Source organism: Alosa sapidissima, chromosome 5, assembly GCF_018492685.1.
Source record: "Alosa sapidissima isolate fAloSap1 chromosome 5, fAloSap1.pri, whole genome shotgun sequence".
NCBI classification, from domain to species: Eukaryota; Metazoa; Chordata; class Actinopteri; order Clupeiformes; family Clupeidae; genus Alosa; species Alosa sapidissima.
The window spans coordinates 20,854,994-20,873,346 of record NC_055961.1 but is presented as its reverse complement, the minus strand read 5'-3'; the positions used below and the strand labels follow the sequence as shown (position 1 = coordinate 20,873,346).

The window sequence follows — 18,353 nt, the reverse complement described above, 5'->3', positions numbered from 1 at the left end:
GTTGTTTAAACTTGTGATCCATCATGAGTATTGAATTAGTGAATTAGCTCAACATTGTGTGCTGATAACCATATATAGATAGATAGCCGAGTAAAAGAAAACAAGTAGCCTACGTGCCTGCATGCGTATTGTGCCTCCTGCTCAAACAAAATGTGTGCGCGTTAATTTTGATAAGTGTTCACTAAGTTACGTAATAGAAAATTGTAAATAGCCTGATGGCAGCTAATGGGATACTGTGCATAGTTGGGAAGGTATAGTGGGCCAATTTGGTGTGAATACACATTACACACACACAGGGAAATTTTCTCTCGTTGTTGAGCCTGATGGTATGCACAGTGCGTACGCACGTACACCTGCAGGCGCGCCTGCTAGGCTATAAATCGTTCGTTCATTTTTTGGGGGGTGGGAGGGGGGTTTACAAACTTATTCAAATTCATCCCCCCCTCTGGTTTTTACACAAATCGCACCCTGACTGTGAGTCTCATCTAGCACTGTGCCTTGACGGTGAGGTGTTTGCTGAAAGATGAAATGGAAACGTCTTGATGTCAATCCATGCATTTGTTTGTAAGAGATTTACTAATTATCAGATAGACTTGTGAAATTGGCAGATAGTAAACAATCTTGGTGTTGAAATCAATTGTTATCTAAATTAAAATCAAATTGGTGTTTTCTTTCATGCAGGAGCTTCACTGTCTCTATAATTTGTTTGCAAAGAAATTATTAGATACATTTCACGGTAAATCCATGAGTAGTCTACAGGCATCAGTAGTGTCATTTTGCTACTAGATAAGAATGGACAAATAAACAACTCATTTTTATGTGTATGGTATTTAGCAGATGCTCCAAAATCATTTACTGACTAATAATGAATGTTTATTTTATTTATAGTCCTGCGTCCTGCGTTTGCAATTGTTTTGTGAACTATACTTTGTTTCCAGCCACATTTTACTTTACTTAATTGGTATAACAGACAAAAATAGCATTAGTGTATGAATAGAAACTCGGGTTGCGTAGTGTGTATTATGTAAGTGTGTTATGAGTGAATGACCAAGGTCGATGCTTTTACCTCTCTCAGCTTCATCTCTGACATGAGACAAGGAGCATTAACTGACACTCCTCACCACCATGCCAGCCTGCAGTCCTCATCATCTGCTTGTGACTCAACCATTTTCAGGCCTCTCCTCCATTTTCTCTCTGGCCATGCCCAGATACAATTTCTGATGCCTCACCTCTGGGGGCTACTATGCTCCCCTCTGAGCAATGTACCAGATAGATTAAGTGGAGATCCCTCTTGTTGATAACTGCTCTTGCCTCTTCATATGTCCCCAATGCCAAAGTATACTGTAGCTCAGATGCTAAGAAACAACGTCCAGAGCAGTCTGACTTAGCCGCGGCCAGACAATGTCAACACAGGTCTAAAACGGCAGAGCAGTGAGTGGTTCCGCTGTGTCCATGGCGAGCCAGCCAGGACTCTTGTGCAGGTAATTAAGTGAGTGTCTGGTCAGGCGGTGACCTATGGGGGGAGCAGAGTGGACACACCAGCTCTCATTAGTGTGAAGGGTGAGAACGGTTCAGCTAGAAAATTAACTGCTGCATGCGAACGCCTCAGCAAAGACACTGCTCGGCTCCGAGATGATGACCGCCAGAGCCAGTGACCGGAGGCAGCAGGCCTATCTGTAGCTGAGTCTCCATTCAACTCAGAACGTGTGTAAATGTTGACCGTTCGAATAGGAAATCCTCAGTGGAAATGCTTGAAATTAGGGTAAAAGTCGTATGAGAGATGGATTAGCTAAAGATTCACATAGGCTATAATGTGTGACTAAGGGTGATGGATATGGGTTAATTTGCATCACATTACATTTGTTAAGATTATATTACACTTCTGTTAAAGGAACCGTATGTAAGAAATGTATTTCAATTAATCATAAAATGGCCCTGATATGTCACTAGACATTAAGAAATCATATTCATTTCAAATGCTTATATCACTGATAACACAGTAGTCCGGCCAGGATATTGTCATTTAAAAAGTGAAGTTGTAGCCCTCAACTGATGTTGATGTTGTGTTTTGTCATGTCATGTTGTGTTTTGGCCTGATGTGCCACCCTCTACCTATCTACTAATCACAAAGTCAGTAGTGTTTCGGCATCCGGGTGGCAACCTCGAGTCGGGGGGGGAATAGGATACACCGCTCTACAGTAATTATGTGTAAATGTTGGTTTCATATAGGTTTAGTCAGATTTTTTTTTTTTTCTTTTTTGCATGTCCAAATTTCTGTCAAGGATTCCCGGGACACTGAAAGACCGGGGTAGACGAAACTTGGTGGGCATGTAACCCCATATGGATAGCATGGAACCATCGTTTTTTGTTTTGATCTGTAGCCCCCCCGCTGGACTGGACCCCCTGAAAGGAGGGTAGGGCAGACACAGTTTTCTGTGAATATCTTGAGAACCGTAGGGCCTAGGATGACCAATTTTTTCTGTATGTTTGCCTCCAGGGGTCATGTTAACCCATTCCATGTGCACACATGTGCATAAACAGATACACACGCACACACATACATTCACAGTAATCATACGTATGACACATACTCACACAGTAGACATATGTACGCATGCATGCACATGCACAAACACACATACGCAGGCAAACACACAAGCACGCACACACACACACACACACACATAAACATAAACATGTACACGCACACATGCACACAATTCAAGAATTTCTCAGAATTATGACCAGGCAAGATGGGTGTGGGGTTGTATAAAATGAATTTTACATGTGAAATCTATGAATCATGTTTTGGTACTTGTTGTCTAGCAGATACCAGTGAGAATTGAGTGTGGATAATGCAATTTAGTGAGACAGTTAGAATCATATAGGCCTTTCAGCGTGATTTATTTTTGTGGAAAAAATGATGCTGGACTGGGCGGCGGTCATATTTTGTACCGCTCTGCGGTACATCTAGTTTGAAAGTGATTGCAGTACCAGTTGTGGCCACAATCTTACATATGGTTCCTTTAAATTTGCTCCAGTAACTTCAAGGTTTGAACCTACAGCTTTCGTTCATTTTTTTTAAAAACAAATCATTGCAGTGGTTTGATATCCAAAATATCAGATGAAAGTGGATCTCCTGGTCCCTTCCAAGGGAGAATATGTGAGCATGGGTGAGGGTACATTGTAAGGAGGCTGTGCAGTTATTGCTGAGTTTCCAATGTGGTGAACTTGTGCTAAAACAATTCCAGACCTTTTCATAAGATAAGCTGGGTCCACACAGAAGCAATGTGTACACATACGGCTTCTTACATCTGACATTGCTTTCTCTTCCCTTCCCTTCCCCAGGCAATGAAAACGCTGTTGTTTGAGTTTAAGTCAAAGTTCATGATTTAATTTCAGTGGTTGCACTGTGCAAGGGAAAATGCAGAGAGAGCCTGCACGCCCCGAGCATTGTGTTCACTGAGGAAAATGTCCTCAGACGTGAACAGAATATTTCTAACTCTACTTTTGCCATTTTGCTGGGGTGAGGTCAGGTCTTCCATCTCTGTTCGCACTGTTGGAGGCTTGCATTTGACTACAGCACTAAGACCGTGGGGCATCTTGGCAGGACAAACAACGTCAGCTAGATTGTATAGGCAGTCCACAGACAAACACTGTACATTTTCCAAGAGCAATAGAACCCTCCACTGGGGTAATGTTCCCTGAAAGCTACAGACCTGCTGTAAATGTGTAAAGGCTATGATGCCAAATCACAGCGACTGCAGACGCGATTTACAGTTGCTTGTGATGGCTACAACGGGATCAGGCTGCGCCAGTGCACGGGTCACTACACATCCTGTAAATCTCAGTGTAGTTCAGTCTCTCCATTCCATTCCACTCCTCCACAGTGGCTTCAGGGACTCGTCTCGACTCGACTGGACTGCACGGCAGTGTGCACAGCGAGAGGAAGGCTGAATGGAAGTTGACTGACAGTATCTTCTGTTCTGTCACTGGTGTTCATCTCCAGACGGCTGGTGCTCTTCCTCGCTCAGTGAGCACTGAGTTCTCTCTCTCTCTCTCTCTCTCTCTCTCTCTATCTCTTTTCTTCTCTCTCTTCCTCTCTCTCTCCCTCACTCTCTCCCCTCTCTTTCTTTTCCTCTTTCTCCCTCTCTCTCTTCCTCTCTCTCTCTCCCTCTATCTCTCTCTCTCGCAAGCACACACACACACACACACACACACACACACACACACACACACACACACACACACACACAGAGCTTGTTACTGACAGTTGGCTCTTGTTACCTCTTGCACTCCTTTCATGACAGTGAAGCGTGGCTAGCCATCTGGTAACAAAGGCACTGGCGGGTCCACTGTGAGTGCTCCCTGGCATCCAGAGAGCCACCGAGCGCCATTCTGAAGGGCGTCACCAGGGGCCCTTGTTCTCTCACTAGGCTGTAGTAGGACCCATCACAGAGTAGACTAAAGTAAGAGCCTGCTGATGAAACAAAACTGAGCACATTTGAACAAACATTTGTTTTTTTCTGAAGGTAGGTTCAGGTATGATATCAGAGAACTAAATCAAGGGTTTGGTTAATGACGTAATTTGTGGTCAGGTGCAGTCAGCTGTAGTTACAGTCTGTGCTCAAAAAATCTACACCATGGTATATCTTCTCACGTCTTGGTTGGTCAGCAATGGTTCTCATAATTGTGTAACATATTTGATTGTGATGCTGATCTTTCAAGAGTCTTACACCAGAAGTCAACAATCAACAATCCAAACTATTGAGCGTAAAGGAAGAATGATGCTTTTCGTAACTCAGAAAAAAAAAACATTGTACATGATGTTTCCGGTGAAGTTGGTGTATGAATGTAGAGTGTAATTGATTTCTGCAACCAGCCATGTAAGACACGTTTCACATTTATGATGGCAGTGCATTCATTGTTCTCGTCAGTCTAGTACCTGCAGGGAGAGCTTTTCACCAACTTCGATATATTTCACTGGGAGCACATTGTAGGTGCATGTATTCAGGTGCAGGCATTATTGAGCAGAGAAGACATGCCCTATTTTTTCTTCTTTTAAACGCTCTTTGTGCTAGCCTAATACTGTATGTGACCATTAGACCACTATTGTGAACATTGCGTAATGACTAGACCAAGAAGCTTAAAGTGTTGAATTTTACCCCAAAGTCAACCAATGAGCTCTTGCCTATATAACTTATAATGTTTTTATTTGTGATTATATAAATAGATCGGCTTTTCATGATGTTTACAAATGTGTTGTGTTTTATTTTATTATGCAGTGCTGAATGGCACTGAAAGTATAATTGCAATGAAATAATTATGCTGTTATTACAGTAGCATAGGATCAAGAATCCCCCAAAAGAACTCACAATTAAAATGCATTAAGTTGTACTAAATATGAACTTACTGCAGCTAAACTGTATGTGTGTGTATCCGCGGTGTTAAGCCCCTTGATGTGATGAATATGTCTGCTCATACAGCTAAGGAAGGATAAGGGATGCAATATGATAAATATGTAATTTCGTAACACTTTAGTTTAGGGAGCACATGTTAACCATAAATACTTGATTATATAAATTAGATTAGATAAATTAGAGTTTCTAACATGTTCCCTAAAAGAAAGTGTTGCCGTCATTTCTTCTGATGTTGTTTTTACATTGTGCTCTAACTTCCCGCTCTTTCCTTTTCCTTTGTCTGTCCTGCAGGGCGTGAGTGACTGACTGACTGACTGAGAGACTGAGTGAGTGTGAGAGTGAGCGAACGGGGGATGAACCAAATGAACAACAAGCCGTACCAGTCCCTGTCCAGGGCTCGACCCGACATGGAGCTGTGCTACTCCAGCTCGTCGGAGGAGAGTGAGGAGGGCGGCGGCCGCCCCAACCACTTGCAGCAGCAGCAGCAGCAGCCCTACGGCCACACGCACAGCAGTGGCCAGTACAGCCACGACCGCAGGCTGGCCTACAACAGCCACCGCATCAAGAGGAAAAGCAGCCCTCAGCCCTGCACAGGTGACCCCGACACTCACACACACACACACACACACACACACACACACACACACACACACACACACATACACACACACACACACACAAATGCACACAAAGTAAGAGACATATGAGCATGTAAAACACTGACAGAACTATGCACACCACCGTGAGATGAGTGATTATCCCTCATCTCACGGCAGGAGAAAATGATAAGTTCCATGGAGAACACACTGCCATGCCCACATATTACAACTACCATTGCTTTGCTTGATGTTTTCTTTTCCTCGTCTTGGTAAACTGCAGGCCTAAGGCCAAGTCAGAGTAGATCAAATTTAGCACCAAAAGGATGCTTATTATGTGATATGTTATATTTACTTGTGATATTTACTAAATTTGAAATCCTTGATGCAACAGTTAGTGAGGCTTTGTGTGAAGAGTAAATGTGTTTGTACTGATGTGTTGTAATGTGCACAGCATAGCCTGTCTACGTGGTGAGTGCTGCTGTGAGTCTGGTGTGTGAGAAACTCTGTGCCATGTGATGGGACTAAATGAATCACCCTGCTACCAGATGGAGCTCATTTTAATTATCTTTATGCACATGTGTGTTGTCAAAATTGGTGGTGTGTCTGAACAGGGGAATCGTTTTGAATGTGTTGTGCATGCATATGGCTCTTCACGTAACATGCGTCTTATGTGTGTGTGTCTCTCTCTCTCTCTCTCTCTTTCTCTCTGATTGTTTATTAGGCATTATGTTTGCTATTACTGCTATTTTTGCAAAACTCTACATACTAATCACAAAACCTTAAACCAGCAAAACATTATAAATGTTTTACAAAAGCACTCAGAAATCTTACATACTGTAAGGTCACTTTTTTCCATTTTAAGACACTGCCTTTCAAAATACCACTGCCCAATGGATTACACACAGCCAACAGGTGTATTCATAATTATTAATTATAATTATAATTATTATTATTATTATTATTATTATTATTATTATTAATAGTAGTAGTAGTAGTAGTAGTATATGGGCAATTCCATGCAAAACTGTCACGTCCATAACGGCAACTAAATACCATGGCATTGTGTTGGCGTTATGGATGTGACAGTTTTGCGTGGAATTGCCCATATTCTATGGTACTTACTGTAACTCGCCTATCAGATCTAAGCACTGTATAAGGCAACAGGTGAGTTTGCACATACATACCAAACACATTCATACCAAACACATTCATACCAAACAGATGCATGCCAAACACATACATACCAAACACATTCATACCAAACAGATGCATGCCAAACACATACATACCAAACACATTCATACCAAACAGATGCATGCCAAACACATACATACCAAACATATACATACCAAATGAGATTCAAGCAGCATTGGTTGACCATGTTGTAAACGGTGAGTTGAGTCATTTGACCAGGATGATGCAGGGTCTGTGAAAGGATGCTTTTTAAATGGTCTTTTTGTCTCCACTAATGTTTTGACTGCAATTCCCCTGTGGTTTATTCTATTTAAAATATGTTCTGTTCTGATTCCCAGTGCAAAAGGCGTCACATGTAAATGGATAGATGCATTTAGTGATTTTACAATGTGGAGAGAAACAATCTGTCAAATCTAATCATGCTAAAAATCACACCTAAAACTGAGCACATTTGTGTGTAACTAATTCAAACAGTACCAGACTTGTGTTTGCCCTATGATGAAAAAACAATTATTTCTTTTATAAATAATGGTATAGTTTTGACTGAAGTGTTTCATTTTCCAAAAGATCTGAGGGAGGGGTTCTGATATTTTAAAAGCACCAGAGGCTGCAACTTTCTGCATGGATTTAAAGTGAGATTTTAATTTTTCCAGACACAAGGCTGTGATTTGCTTAATCGCAGAGGGTGTTACACTCTGTGCATAAAAAATGTGCCGTATAAATAAACACTTACTATTTGGGTGTAGCGTTGTGTTAGTTGTATGTAGTGTTTTCGGGGGGAAAAAGGGCCGATACTGTGATACTGTACTGTACATTATTCTGTGGGTAGGACTATGTCTAGTAATGCTTGTGCATGCATTTGAGACGAAGTTGAAGGCTGCCTAGTGATCTATTTGAGTGACACGCAAAAACACACACACACACACATACACACACTCACAATCTCACACACACACACACACACACACACACACACACACACACACACACACACACACACACACACACACAGACACACACAGCTCTACATACTTACTGATCAATGCAGAAGCCATTACAGAAAAGTGTTTTTCTTTATATACAGTAAGATGTAGAATGCACATCTCATTTCCATACATTGTGTCTATGTGCTCTCTCTCTCTCATTCTTTCTCTCTCTCTCTCTCTGTATGTGTGTGTGTGTGTGTGTGTGTGTGTGTGTGTGTGTATGTTTAGTGGACTGTGGACTGAATGAAGAGGTGCACTGTACAATTCTATGTGAGTGGTCCTCGATGATAATTGACACTCTGTTGCTGATGCTCTGTCAGTGGACCTCTGCATGAATGGCCGATAGGATGAAAATAGGAGAGGCACGATGCTGTATTATCTGAGCCATGAAGTAATCAAGGTCAACACTGCTGTTTAATGTAATGGCTATTTGTATGTAAAATAAGTGTACTACCAAACAAAAATGCAAACGTGTGTGTGCGTGTGTGTGTTTGTGTCTGTGTGTGTGTGAGAGAGGGAGAGAAATTGCGTGTGTGTGTTTGTGTGTGTGTGCGTGTGTGTGTGCGTGTGTGTGTGTGTGCGAGCATGCATGCGTGTGTGTGTGTGTGTGTGTGTGTACATGTTTGTGTGTCAAAATGGTTGTGCCTAAGATGTCTAAATTGGTTTATTTATTCTTAGTCTGTGGTGACGTGTCCTCATTTTTGACCCGTTTTAAAGCTTTTTTAATGCAAAATAAACCTATACCCCTTCTTATTTTATGGGTCTGTGCATTCCCCTGTTATGCTTTGTGTCGAAGAGCAACATGACACAGTTGACTCATGATTCGTTATTATCCTTATTTATTTATTTATTGTAGTTCTTTGATGTATGGCCAGATTTGATTTGATTTCCAGTGACAACTTTTTTTAACAAAGGATTAACCTTTCAGAAACTGCAAACAGTGACAGATAGATTACGTAAAACTGTGGAATCATGAATTACATGAAGTAGATGCGGAGAGCAACAGACTTGGATATAGCAATAACATTTCAGGCGTGGTTCAAGGAGTACTTGAACGGCTGTTTTGATGTGTAGATTAAATAAATCTGAAATTACCAGTCAGATTCCCTGTCTTTGTTGAAATCCAGGGCCTTTCTGTGACTGCGCCTGTCACATGGGTTTCGATTAAAAAAAGAAAAAAATGTATCATGGCAAATGTTATTGTTTCTTCTGAAACATAGATGGGTGCCATGTTTGCATCACAAGTACGAGCACAGCTGGTATATGTCGTTCCATTTTGAACTCGCCAATCGGCATTGATCGACAGTGATACGTTCATGTGTAAGAGCGAAAATAGGGCAGGGGCGGAAATAGGTAACTTTCCGATATAGGCCTAGAACTCCGAGTAGACAACAGCTGTCAGTGATAGTTTGTTAAATTTTATAACAATTAAAGATATACTATCTAATTACTTTTCATCTCTAATTTCTTTATTAACGACAATAGTTCTCAATTATTTGGTTCTTAGATGTTTTGCTGTGTATAAAAAACTCCACAAGAAATGCAATAAAAAGATTCTAATTTGTACATACCAAAGAAAGATGTACAGAGAAAGAAAGATGACATACTGTATGGTCTGCAAATGTAGTAATAAAGGTTGCCGTGACTAAGACGCCATTATTTGACCTATTAAATGATAATAATTTGATATTCGAATGAATCTGATACACCTTAAATTTGTCAGTGTAGAAGCATTACATCTTACTATGCACTTATTCATGTCTCCTCATGCCTTACATGTATCATCCACATTTCAGCAATGAGTATTTCTGAAAGCATAAATCATTTGAAGTACATAAAGAGTGGTCTTCATGTAAATCTCTACATTTTAGTGACACCCACAAACTCTGCTGGAAATGGCTGTGAATTACAATTATTGGCCATTACACAAGAATAATTTCCAATATGCGTTGTTACTGTTTTGTTTCCTGGCAATATATCCTGAGTAACAGGAATACTGAGGAAATGTGTCATTGGGAACTTAGCCATAAACTAATGTTCTGTATAATATAAGTATTCTATCTGCCTTGGCCTTTTGTGTTGCTGCGGCGTCTGGTCTGACATTATTAAAAATGACACACCCCCATGCCCCCATCTTCGCTCCTGCCCTTCAATCTCATAAATGGAGTCTTTTTGTCATTGTTTTGTGTCCTCCCCCATACATATGTATTGTTTTGTTCCTTTTATTTGAACCAGGAAACACTGACACATAGACACCCTCACGCATTCGGTCTTGTCTGACGGAAGCACATACAAAAAAAAAAACATGACTAGAAATTGGCTTTCTGCTTTCATTTATTGGTGTATTCAAATGATGCGCATGGAACAAAACATTCTGTTCCAGTTGCCCTGGAAACTGCATAAAATGAACAAGAGCCATTTGCAGCACGCTGCAGAGCTCCCTCAACCCGAACAGATTGAGAGGAGAGCAAGGCAGTGAGAGATCTGAGACATGCTGTTTGTCAAGAGTAGAGGAGAGAGAGAGAGGGGGAGAGAGAGAGAAGCGAGAGAGAGAGAGAGAGAGAAAGGCCAAAGAGGAGGCAGCTGAAAATGAAGGCACCCAGAACAGAGACGGAGGCAGGGGAAAGGACGCGTAGAGGGGAGACCGATGGGAGGAGATGAAAACGGGAGAAAATAGGCAGACTGACAATGGGAAGAAGAGAGAGAAAGAGAAAGATAGATAGAGACCACTGTAAATATTGACATGCAAAAGAGGATGGTATAGACACCTCATTCCTTGAAAAGTAGGCTACTGTATGTCGCTATGTTCATTGTGGCTTGCTTAAACAAATTGACCTTTCATGTTCCTAAAACAAACCATTTACCAGAAACCAGAAATAAACAGGGTGGAGAAATGCTGAATATCGAGTTATTTGCAATATTTCATATTTCACATATTTCAACATGACTTTGATATAGATAGCAAGGAATTCAGATACCTCTGAGTCCTAGCCTACTGTACATCTAACTGAACTTCTTCGAAATGAAGACATTTCATCAATCTATTTATACAGTATTGGACTCTTTCTCTCGTGCTCTCTCACTCCAGTAGGGGGATGCATGTGAGTCTTGCTGATGAATTACAACGAAGGAATAACTGCGACCATCCATCGGCTACCAAAACAGTGTGTGAGGTTTTCTGATTGAACCTAATGTTAAAACAAACACAGTCTCACTTTGAAAACACCAATATATTGAACCAAGGGGCCAATTTCTACAGTAGCTGTGTTCCAGCTTCCTTCAGGCCGAATGTGTGAGGGTGTCTGTGTGTCAGTACTTCCTGGTGAAAGTCCTACTTAAAGGCTCATCTGCTAGTGCCGTATGTATCATTTACTTTGTTATGTTGGCCCTTCCTTGGAAAAGTCATTGTATACGCATGAAGACACAAGGCTTCTCAAAGACAGACTCCACCAAAATAATCTGATTAGAGGCGGATATACTTCCCTGGCTGACTCTTAAGACGTGGTGACAGGCCACGATCACGGGCCCAGCTTAGACCAGACATCAGGCCACTCCGCAAATTTAGTTTGATGTCCGTGAGTTCCCAAATTCCCATTTATCTAATCCAGTTCCCCTCCATCCATATACAAGCATACGAACTGACTGTGGAAAAAAAAAAAACGACACCATTTTCAATTGTCCTTTTTCTTCCTCCAACACGCATACTGTACTGTAGGTGTTTTATGTGAGCCTTTGAGCACTATCCATTCCCCCCTTTGTGCTTGTCCAAGCAGGCGCTGATGACGGGTTGCAGTGTAAAGGCACTCTGAAGCCCACTGAAAGAGGGGAATTGAGAAGAGAGGACAGAGAGAGAGAGAGAGAGAGAGAGAGAGAGAGAGGGAAAGTGAGAAAGGAGAAAGAGAGAGAGAGAGGAGGAGGGGGTTGTAACAAAGGGAGTTAGTCATGAGTGAGCCGACGAGGCGAGGCAAGCCGGAGGAGTGTTTGTGTGTGTGTGTGTGCGTGTGTGTGTGAGCGAGTGAGTGTGTGAGCAAGTGCTCAGTACTCATTTGTGAGAGCGTGCTTCGGCGCTGCCGGCTGGGACTGCAAGGGGCAGTGAGGTGGGTCGCACTGAAGGACAGAACCACCGCCCCACTGTAATTAGGGCTGAGATGATTACTGGAGAGAGAGAGAGAGAGAAAGAGAGAGTGATGGAGAAAGAGCAGGAGGGAGAGGAGAAAAGAGCCAGAGAGAGAATGTGAGGGAGAGAGAGAGAGAGAGAGAAGGAAAGAGGGAAAAAGAAAGAGCAAGAGAGAGAGAGAGAGAGAAAGAGGGAGTGAGGGCCTCTTGCACACAGGCCTTTTAAAGAACACTTTACTCTGTCCACCTGTCCTCTGTTTAATGTGCTGAGGCTTTTGCAACACACACACACACACACACACACACACACACACACACAGTGACACACAGCGAGACGGTGTGTAGGCTAGAGGAACTGAGGAGGGAATAGAATGTGAGCTGGCGATGTGGGAGGCTGAGCTCGGTCAGAGCTGTCTGGATACCATTTCGCATTGCACTGGCTGCCATCGCAGGAAAGGTCAGATGATTTGTCAGACAACAGTCAAACATCGCTGGCCTACATATAGTAGACCACCCCAGACAGTGATGTTGGTCCTCTCTCTCTCTACGTCCCTGTTTGTCTGTCTGTGTGTGTGTGTGTGAGTTTGTAAGTGTGTGTGTGTGTGATGTGGGCTGGGTGAGTGTGTGTGTGTGTGTGTGTGTGTGTGTGTGTAGGTAAGAGATATAACTTGTTTTGCCACTTTGTCGCTGAAGTTTATCACTCACTCACTCACTCCTACTAACTCTCACTCACTCACTCTGAGTCACTGTTGATCCTTCCTGCACACAACCTCTAATTAAAACCTAAAAAGAGTTTCGGCTGAGGTTAGTGCGTATGCGTTTGCGTACGTGTGCGCCTGTGTGTATTGTGTGCTTGTCTGTGTCTGTATGTGTGTGTGTCTGTGTGTGTATTAGTGCTTGTGTAAGGCTGTGGAATGTCTTGCAGTAAGTAATCCAGCAGCATTTGGGGCTTTGAGCTTCCCTCGCATCTTCTCCTGGGAGAGCACAGCTATGATTAGTCCCTCATAAATGCCATGAACTCCGTGCTGCAGCTCTGAATGTATCTAGTGCTCATTATTGTTCACGCAATACTCTACAGTATGTGGGAATGAGCAGGTTAGGGAAAGGAGTTAGAAAAAAACAGTTTGAGGTAAAGGAGTTTGAAAAGAACAGTTTGAGGTAAAGGAGTTAGAAAAGAACAGTTTGAGGTAAAGGAGTTTGAAAAGAGCAGTTTGAGGTTGCGTAAAGGAGTAAAAAAAGAGTAACTTAGCTAGGTAAAGCAATTAAAAGTGCAGGTTAGACAGGCAAACATAGATACTGTAGAATGTTAAATAAAGGGGTAAAAAAGGAACAGATCAAAGGTATGGAAGGAGGCAAGTTAAAGTAGTTTTATTGTTTACTCTATTCTCTCCATTTCTTCATATGTCTCTTGTTTCGTTTTCCAATGCATTGAGTTCAAAATAGTCTCTCTAGCAATCAGAAAACTATTGGCCAACTATAATTACAGTCATACATTATGAATATGCACATAAATGTGTTTGCTACTGGGAGTATATTAGGTCTACAAAATGGATGCTCTGCAGTTCTTCAGGCTGCGGTGTGCAGCAGTTGTGTGTTGTGCAGTGAAGAGAGGAGAGGGCGTCCTTTCCTCTCGCTCTCCAGAGCCATGGGAGGCTCTCCTCACTAGTCGCCGGCAGGAACTCTGGAAGGCCCCCTACATTCGGCCTGAAATATTCATCTCTGATTAGTTTGTGTTTTTACTGCACTGTGTGTGAGGAGAGTGGAAGAGAGTGAAGTTCTGTCTCCACTTGATACGTTCTCCCTAATCTCTCATACGCTAAACAAGACACACACACACACACACACACACACACACACACACACACACACATGTATACATGCACATGCACATACACACAAATTTAGACACACACACACACCCACTTCTTTTTTCCCATCCAAGTTGTCCATTTCGAATCACTATCTGATCACCACAGTAAGATTGTCAAACCATCTCTAGCATAATCTTTACATTCCCACCCACTCTTACAGGGCCCTCCTCAGAATTGATCAAGCATGCCATGTCCTTTGTGTGAGATTGGATAGGATTTCACTCTTTTGTTGTTGAATGTACAGCCACCGGCAGTAAGAGTATGCCATTCAAATGTTTAAATTCCAAAATAGTATATCACGTTCCCATTCCAATCAGTTGAATTCATAATACAATAGACTATATCCAACTCATCTTTCAATAGACTATATCCTACTTTGCCCCAGCTATGCTGATGCCTAACTGACAAATCCAGAATATATTGTAAATGTAATGTTATATTGTTGGAATGTTGCGGCCCCTTCTCTGTCTCTCGCTACGTTTACCCTCTTCTCTTTCCCAGATGAAGAGACTTCCTCTGTGCACCCTAATTAATAAACATAAAATGTAACTTCAACCTTGCTGTCTCCCTCACTCTTTTCCAGATGAAGACCTCCTCCAAACACCTTAGCTAATAACCACAGAACGTAAGACTAATGTTGCTGTCTATCTCTCTCCCTCTCTTGTTCCCAGATGAAGACCTCCTCCACACACCTAAGCTAATAACCACAGAACGTTACTCTAACGTTGCCATCTATCTGTCTCGTTCCCAGATGAAGACTTTCTCCACGCGCCCTCTTCCCAGCACTCGTATGCCGGCGGCGTGTCCGTGGGCGCTGGCTCCGACCCGGACACTGAGCCCGAGGGCCCGGCATCTCCGGACCACGCGCTGCACCTGTGGATGCAGGAAGTGAAGTCAGAGCGCGGCGGCGGCTCCGCCCTCTCCAGCCGAGCCAACTCTATTCTGTCCCTCACGGACACCGAGCAGGAGAGGAAGTCGGACGTGGACAACGGTAAGACACCACAGCTGCACAGTTACTGACATTTAGCAGACGTTTCTTCCAAAGAGACGCTGAATCAAAATGGCAGGCTCAGTAATCAAACCCGAGGTCACCGATTGTCGGGCGGTGATGCTATATCAGTTCTACCACGCCCGCAAATAAGTCTACAGTACGTACACGTGGAAACAAATACAGCGCATGCATAAACAATACTACATAACATAAATAAATAAAACAACATACATAAAACAAGATGCACATACATATGCTGTAGGCTACAGAAGTGAGTACAACTGTGTGCAATATCACTCAGATATCCAATGATTCAAAAGGGTATTGCAATGACATTACTTCTAAATTTAACAGTATAGGGTATTTGCTTTTATGTAAAGTTTTATGTAAAAAACTTATGTAAAGTAAAATACAGGTCTCACTGGAGGGTCTCAATGCAATAAAAGTTAGTGCAGCTTTATTACTGAGATTGAAATCTTTTATTTTTCAGTGCTTCATATGTCCGCATTTATTTTTAAATGCCATTCTGACTTTTTTTTAGCTATTCAATACTTGAAGGATTGCATTTCTCTTCCTTTCTCTATATAATGCTCCAGAGATGTTGAATTCAATCCAGGCATTATACAGCACTTGACCAGCTTCTTTAGAAACTCTTGCTCAAGTAGAGCAATGTGCTTTGAATCATTATGATTATTTGAATGGTCTATTTTTTTCGAACGTACGCCCCACTGTCACGTCTGGTGTAGCTACTTCCATTGATTATAATGAAAGCTAATTGTTGCAGCAGACGCAACGCGAACGGAACACTTCAGTTACACGCCTGGTGTAGCTCAGCCCTTACACTCATGCAGCCCCATACCATGACACTCACCTCTTTCCTTCACTGTCATACAATCTTGTACAAAGGCCATTTTCAGGTCAAAGCTTGAAACTTATTATTCAGTGGCAAAAAGTGAAGTAGGTGCTTTATGATAGACATTAGCTGCTCATCACTGTGAGTACTTCTCTTGTGCATGGCCAACTTTCAAGTTCAAGTTCAAACATTTGAATCTTACTTTTTTCAATTGGGAAAAGTTAAAAGTGGATGCTTTTCAATGTATAGCTCCTCCAAGGTCTTTACAACATGCTTGGTACTGTAGATGACAAAAGATCCTTGACCACCATGTCTTTTTTGAATTCCTTTTTTTCTGAAGCAGAAAAAAATAGGTCATAATAGTTCCTTATTCTGCGGTGCAACATTACCTTTTTTGCTATGTGGAAGTTAATAAAAGATTCCACACGGTACTTTTTAGGAATAGCGCAAGTCCACGGACAGGACCTCTTACCTGCAGAGGTAAGGAAGTGGCATACTCATTATTGACGTGTGCTCACATGGGAGGCACACACACACCCCCGCATGCCGCATCGATGACGCAATTCTCGCCGCGCGCCGTGTGCACGGGACACAGACGCAGGACTATATTTGGGCCCTTATATGTCGGCCCTATGTGACGTTTGGACTCTCTTGTACATACTGATGGTTTACATGGTCAGACTGTTCTTTCACTTCTTTCTATTCAAGCATATGTGGACTAAGATTAAAATAATTTGTTTCTCTGCGGGAAGGAAGGGGAATTTGTGGCTTTTCTTTTCTGCTGTCATTGAGATGCTGAAATAGTTGCAGTGATTACAATTTCTAGTAGGGTGAGGGAATGTATAATTGTGAGTCTTCCTGGAAACTATACAATCAGTATTCAGTAAGTGCTTGCCTGCCTGTGTGTGTGTGTGTGTGTGTGTGTGTGTGTGTGTGTGTGTGTGTGTGTGTGTGTGTGTGTGTGTGTGTGTGAGTGAAAGAGAGAGAGAGAGAGAGAGAGAGAGAGAGAGAGAGAGTGTGTCTCTGTGTGTATGTGTTCAGTGACTGAGGACAAGTGTATTTGGATGAAAAAGTGTTTACATTTTTAATGATGACGTGCACTGAGAGAGGTTCATGAACAGTTTACATCCATTGCACTCTCACTCTCATACACAGACACACACACACACACACACACACACACACACACACACATTTATGATGTGAAGCTATCAGTGTTTCTCGGTCTCTCTCTCTTCTCTACCTTACTATATTGTGCTCTCTCTCTCCCTCCCTCTCTCTCTCCCTCTCTCTCTCTGCCCCCCCTTTTCTCTCTCTCCCTCTCTCTGTCTTTCTCTAATTCTCTGTCTGCCCCCTCTCTCTCCCTCTCTCTGTCTCTCTCCCTCTTTCTCTGCCCCCCTCTCTCCCTCCCTCTCTCTGTCTCTTTCTCCCTCTCTCTCTCTGCCCCCCCTTCTCTCTCTCCCTCTCTCTGTCTCTCTTTCCCTCTCTCTCTCCTTCTCTCTCTCCCTCTCTCCCTCTCTCTCTCTCCTCTATTCATCTGTTCCTCATGGCATGGCATTTCTTTGCAGTCCTATCTGTCTCCTCTTGCTCTCAGAATGTCTCCATATTGTCACCCCCCCCTCCCTATGGGACTGTGCCCCCTATATGTACTATACAGTAGTCATGAGTTTGAAGTATTATGCCACACAGGCTTGAGTCTTTAACAATGGTATGTGGGTGGGTGTCTGGAGAGAGAGATAGATAAATAGATAGATAGAGAGAGAGAGAGAGAGAGAGAGAGAGAGAGAGAAAAGTAACTACATTTTACATATTGGTTTCTTATTTTCATATCTACTTAGCACATAATTACTGCTACTAGTCAAGGACGTGAGGGTTTATCATTGAGGCGTCTACAGTTTAGTTTATAGACATGCGCACACACACACACACACACACACACACACACACACACACACACACACACACACACACACACGCACACACATACACACACACACACACACACACCCAGGTGGATGAGGTGGAGTGAAAGGAGGACAGTGTGGAACTGGTTATTGTGTCCAAGTCACGTCCACTTTTTGTACATCATAATGATGGTAACAATGACGATAGCAGGATGCGTTTACAGACGGGAAAACTGACAGGCTTCTTTTAAAAAAATTATGAAGTATGATCTGTAGCCCACTGACCAGCCTGCAAGGTCCTGCTAAATGGTGTTGAATGTTTCTGGGCTCGATTCAGGCTTCTGATATTGCAGATTAAGATGTGTCCTGTGCTGTTATGATGCACAATGACACATCTATTATAATATGCACAATGACAC

General features: G+C 42.4%; 1 protein-coding gene across 1 annotated transcript in view; it reads left to right on the top strand.

The window, feature by feature from the left end:
- Nucleotides 1-18,353, top strand: part of tenm1 (teneurin transmembrane protein 1) — a 173,947-nt gene that overhangs the window by 32,881 nt on the left and 122,713 nt on the right. The window contains exons 2-3 of the mRNA XM_042093027.1: nt 5,712-6,014; nt 14,938-15,177. Of these exons, the coding sequence (XP_041948961.1) occupies nt 5,774-6,014; nt 14,938-15,177 (481 nt within the window). The 5' untranslated portion in view covers nt 5,712-5,773. The remainder of the gene's footprint in view (nt 1-5,711; nt 6,015-14,937; nt 15,178-18,353) is intronic.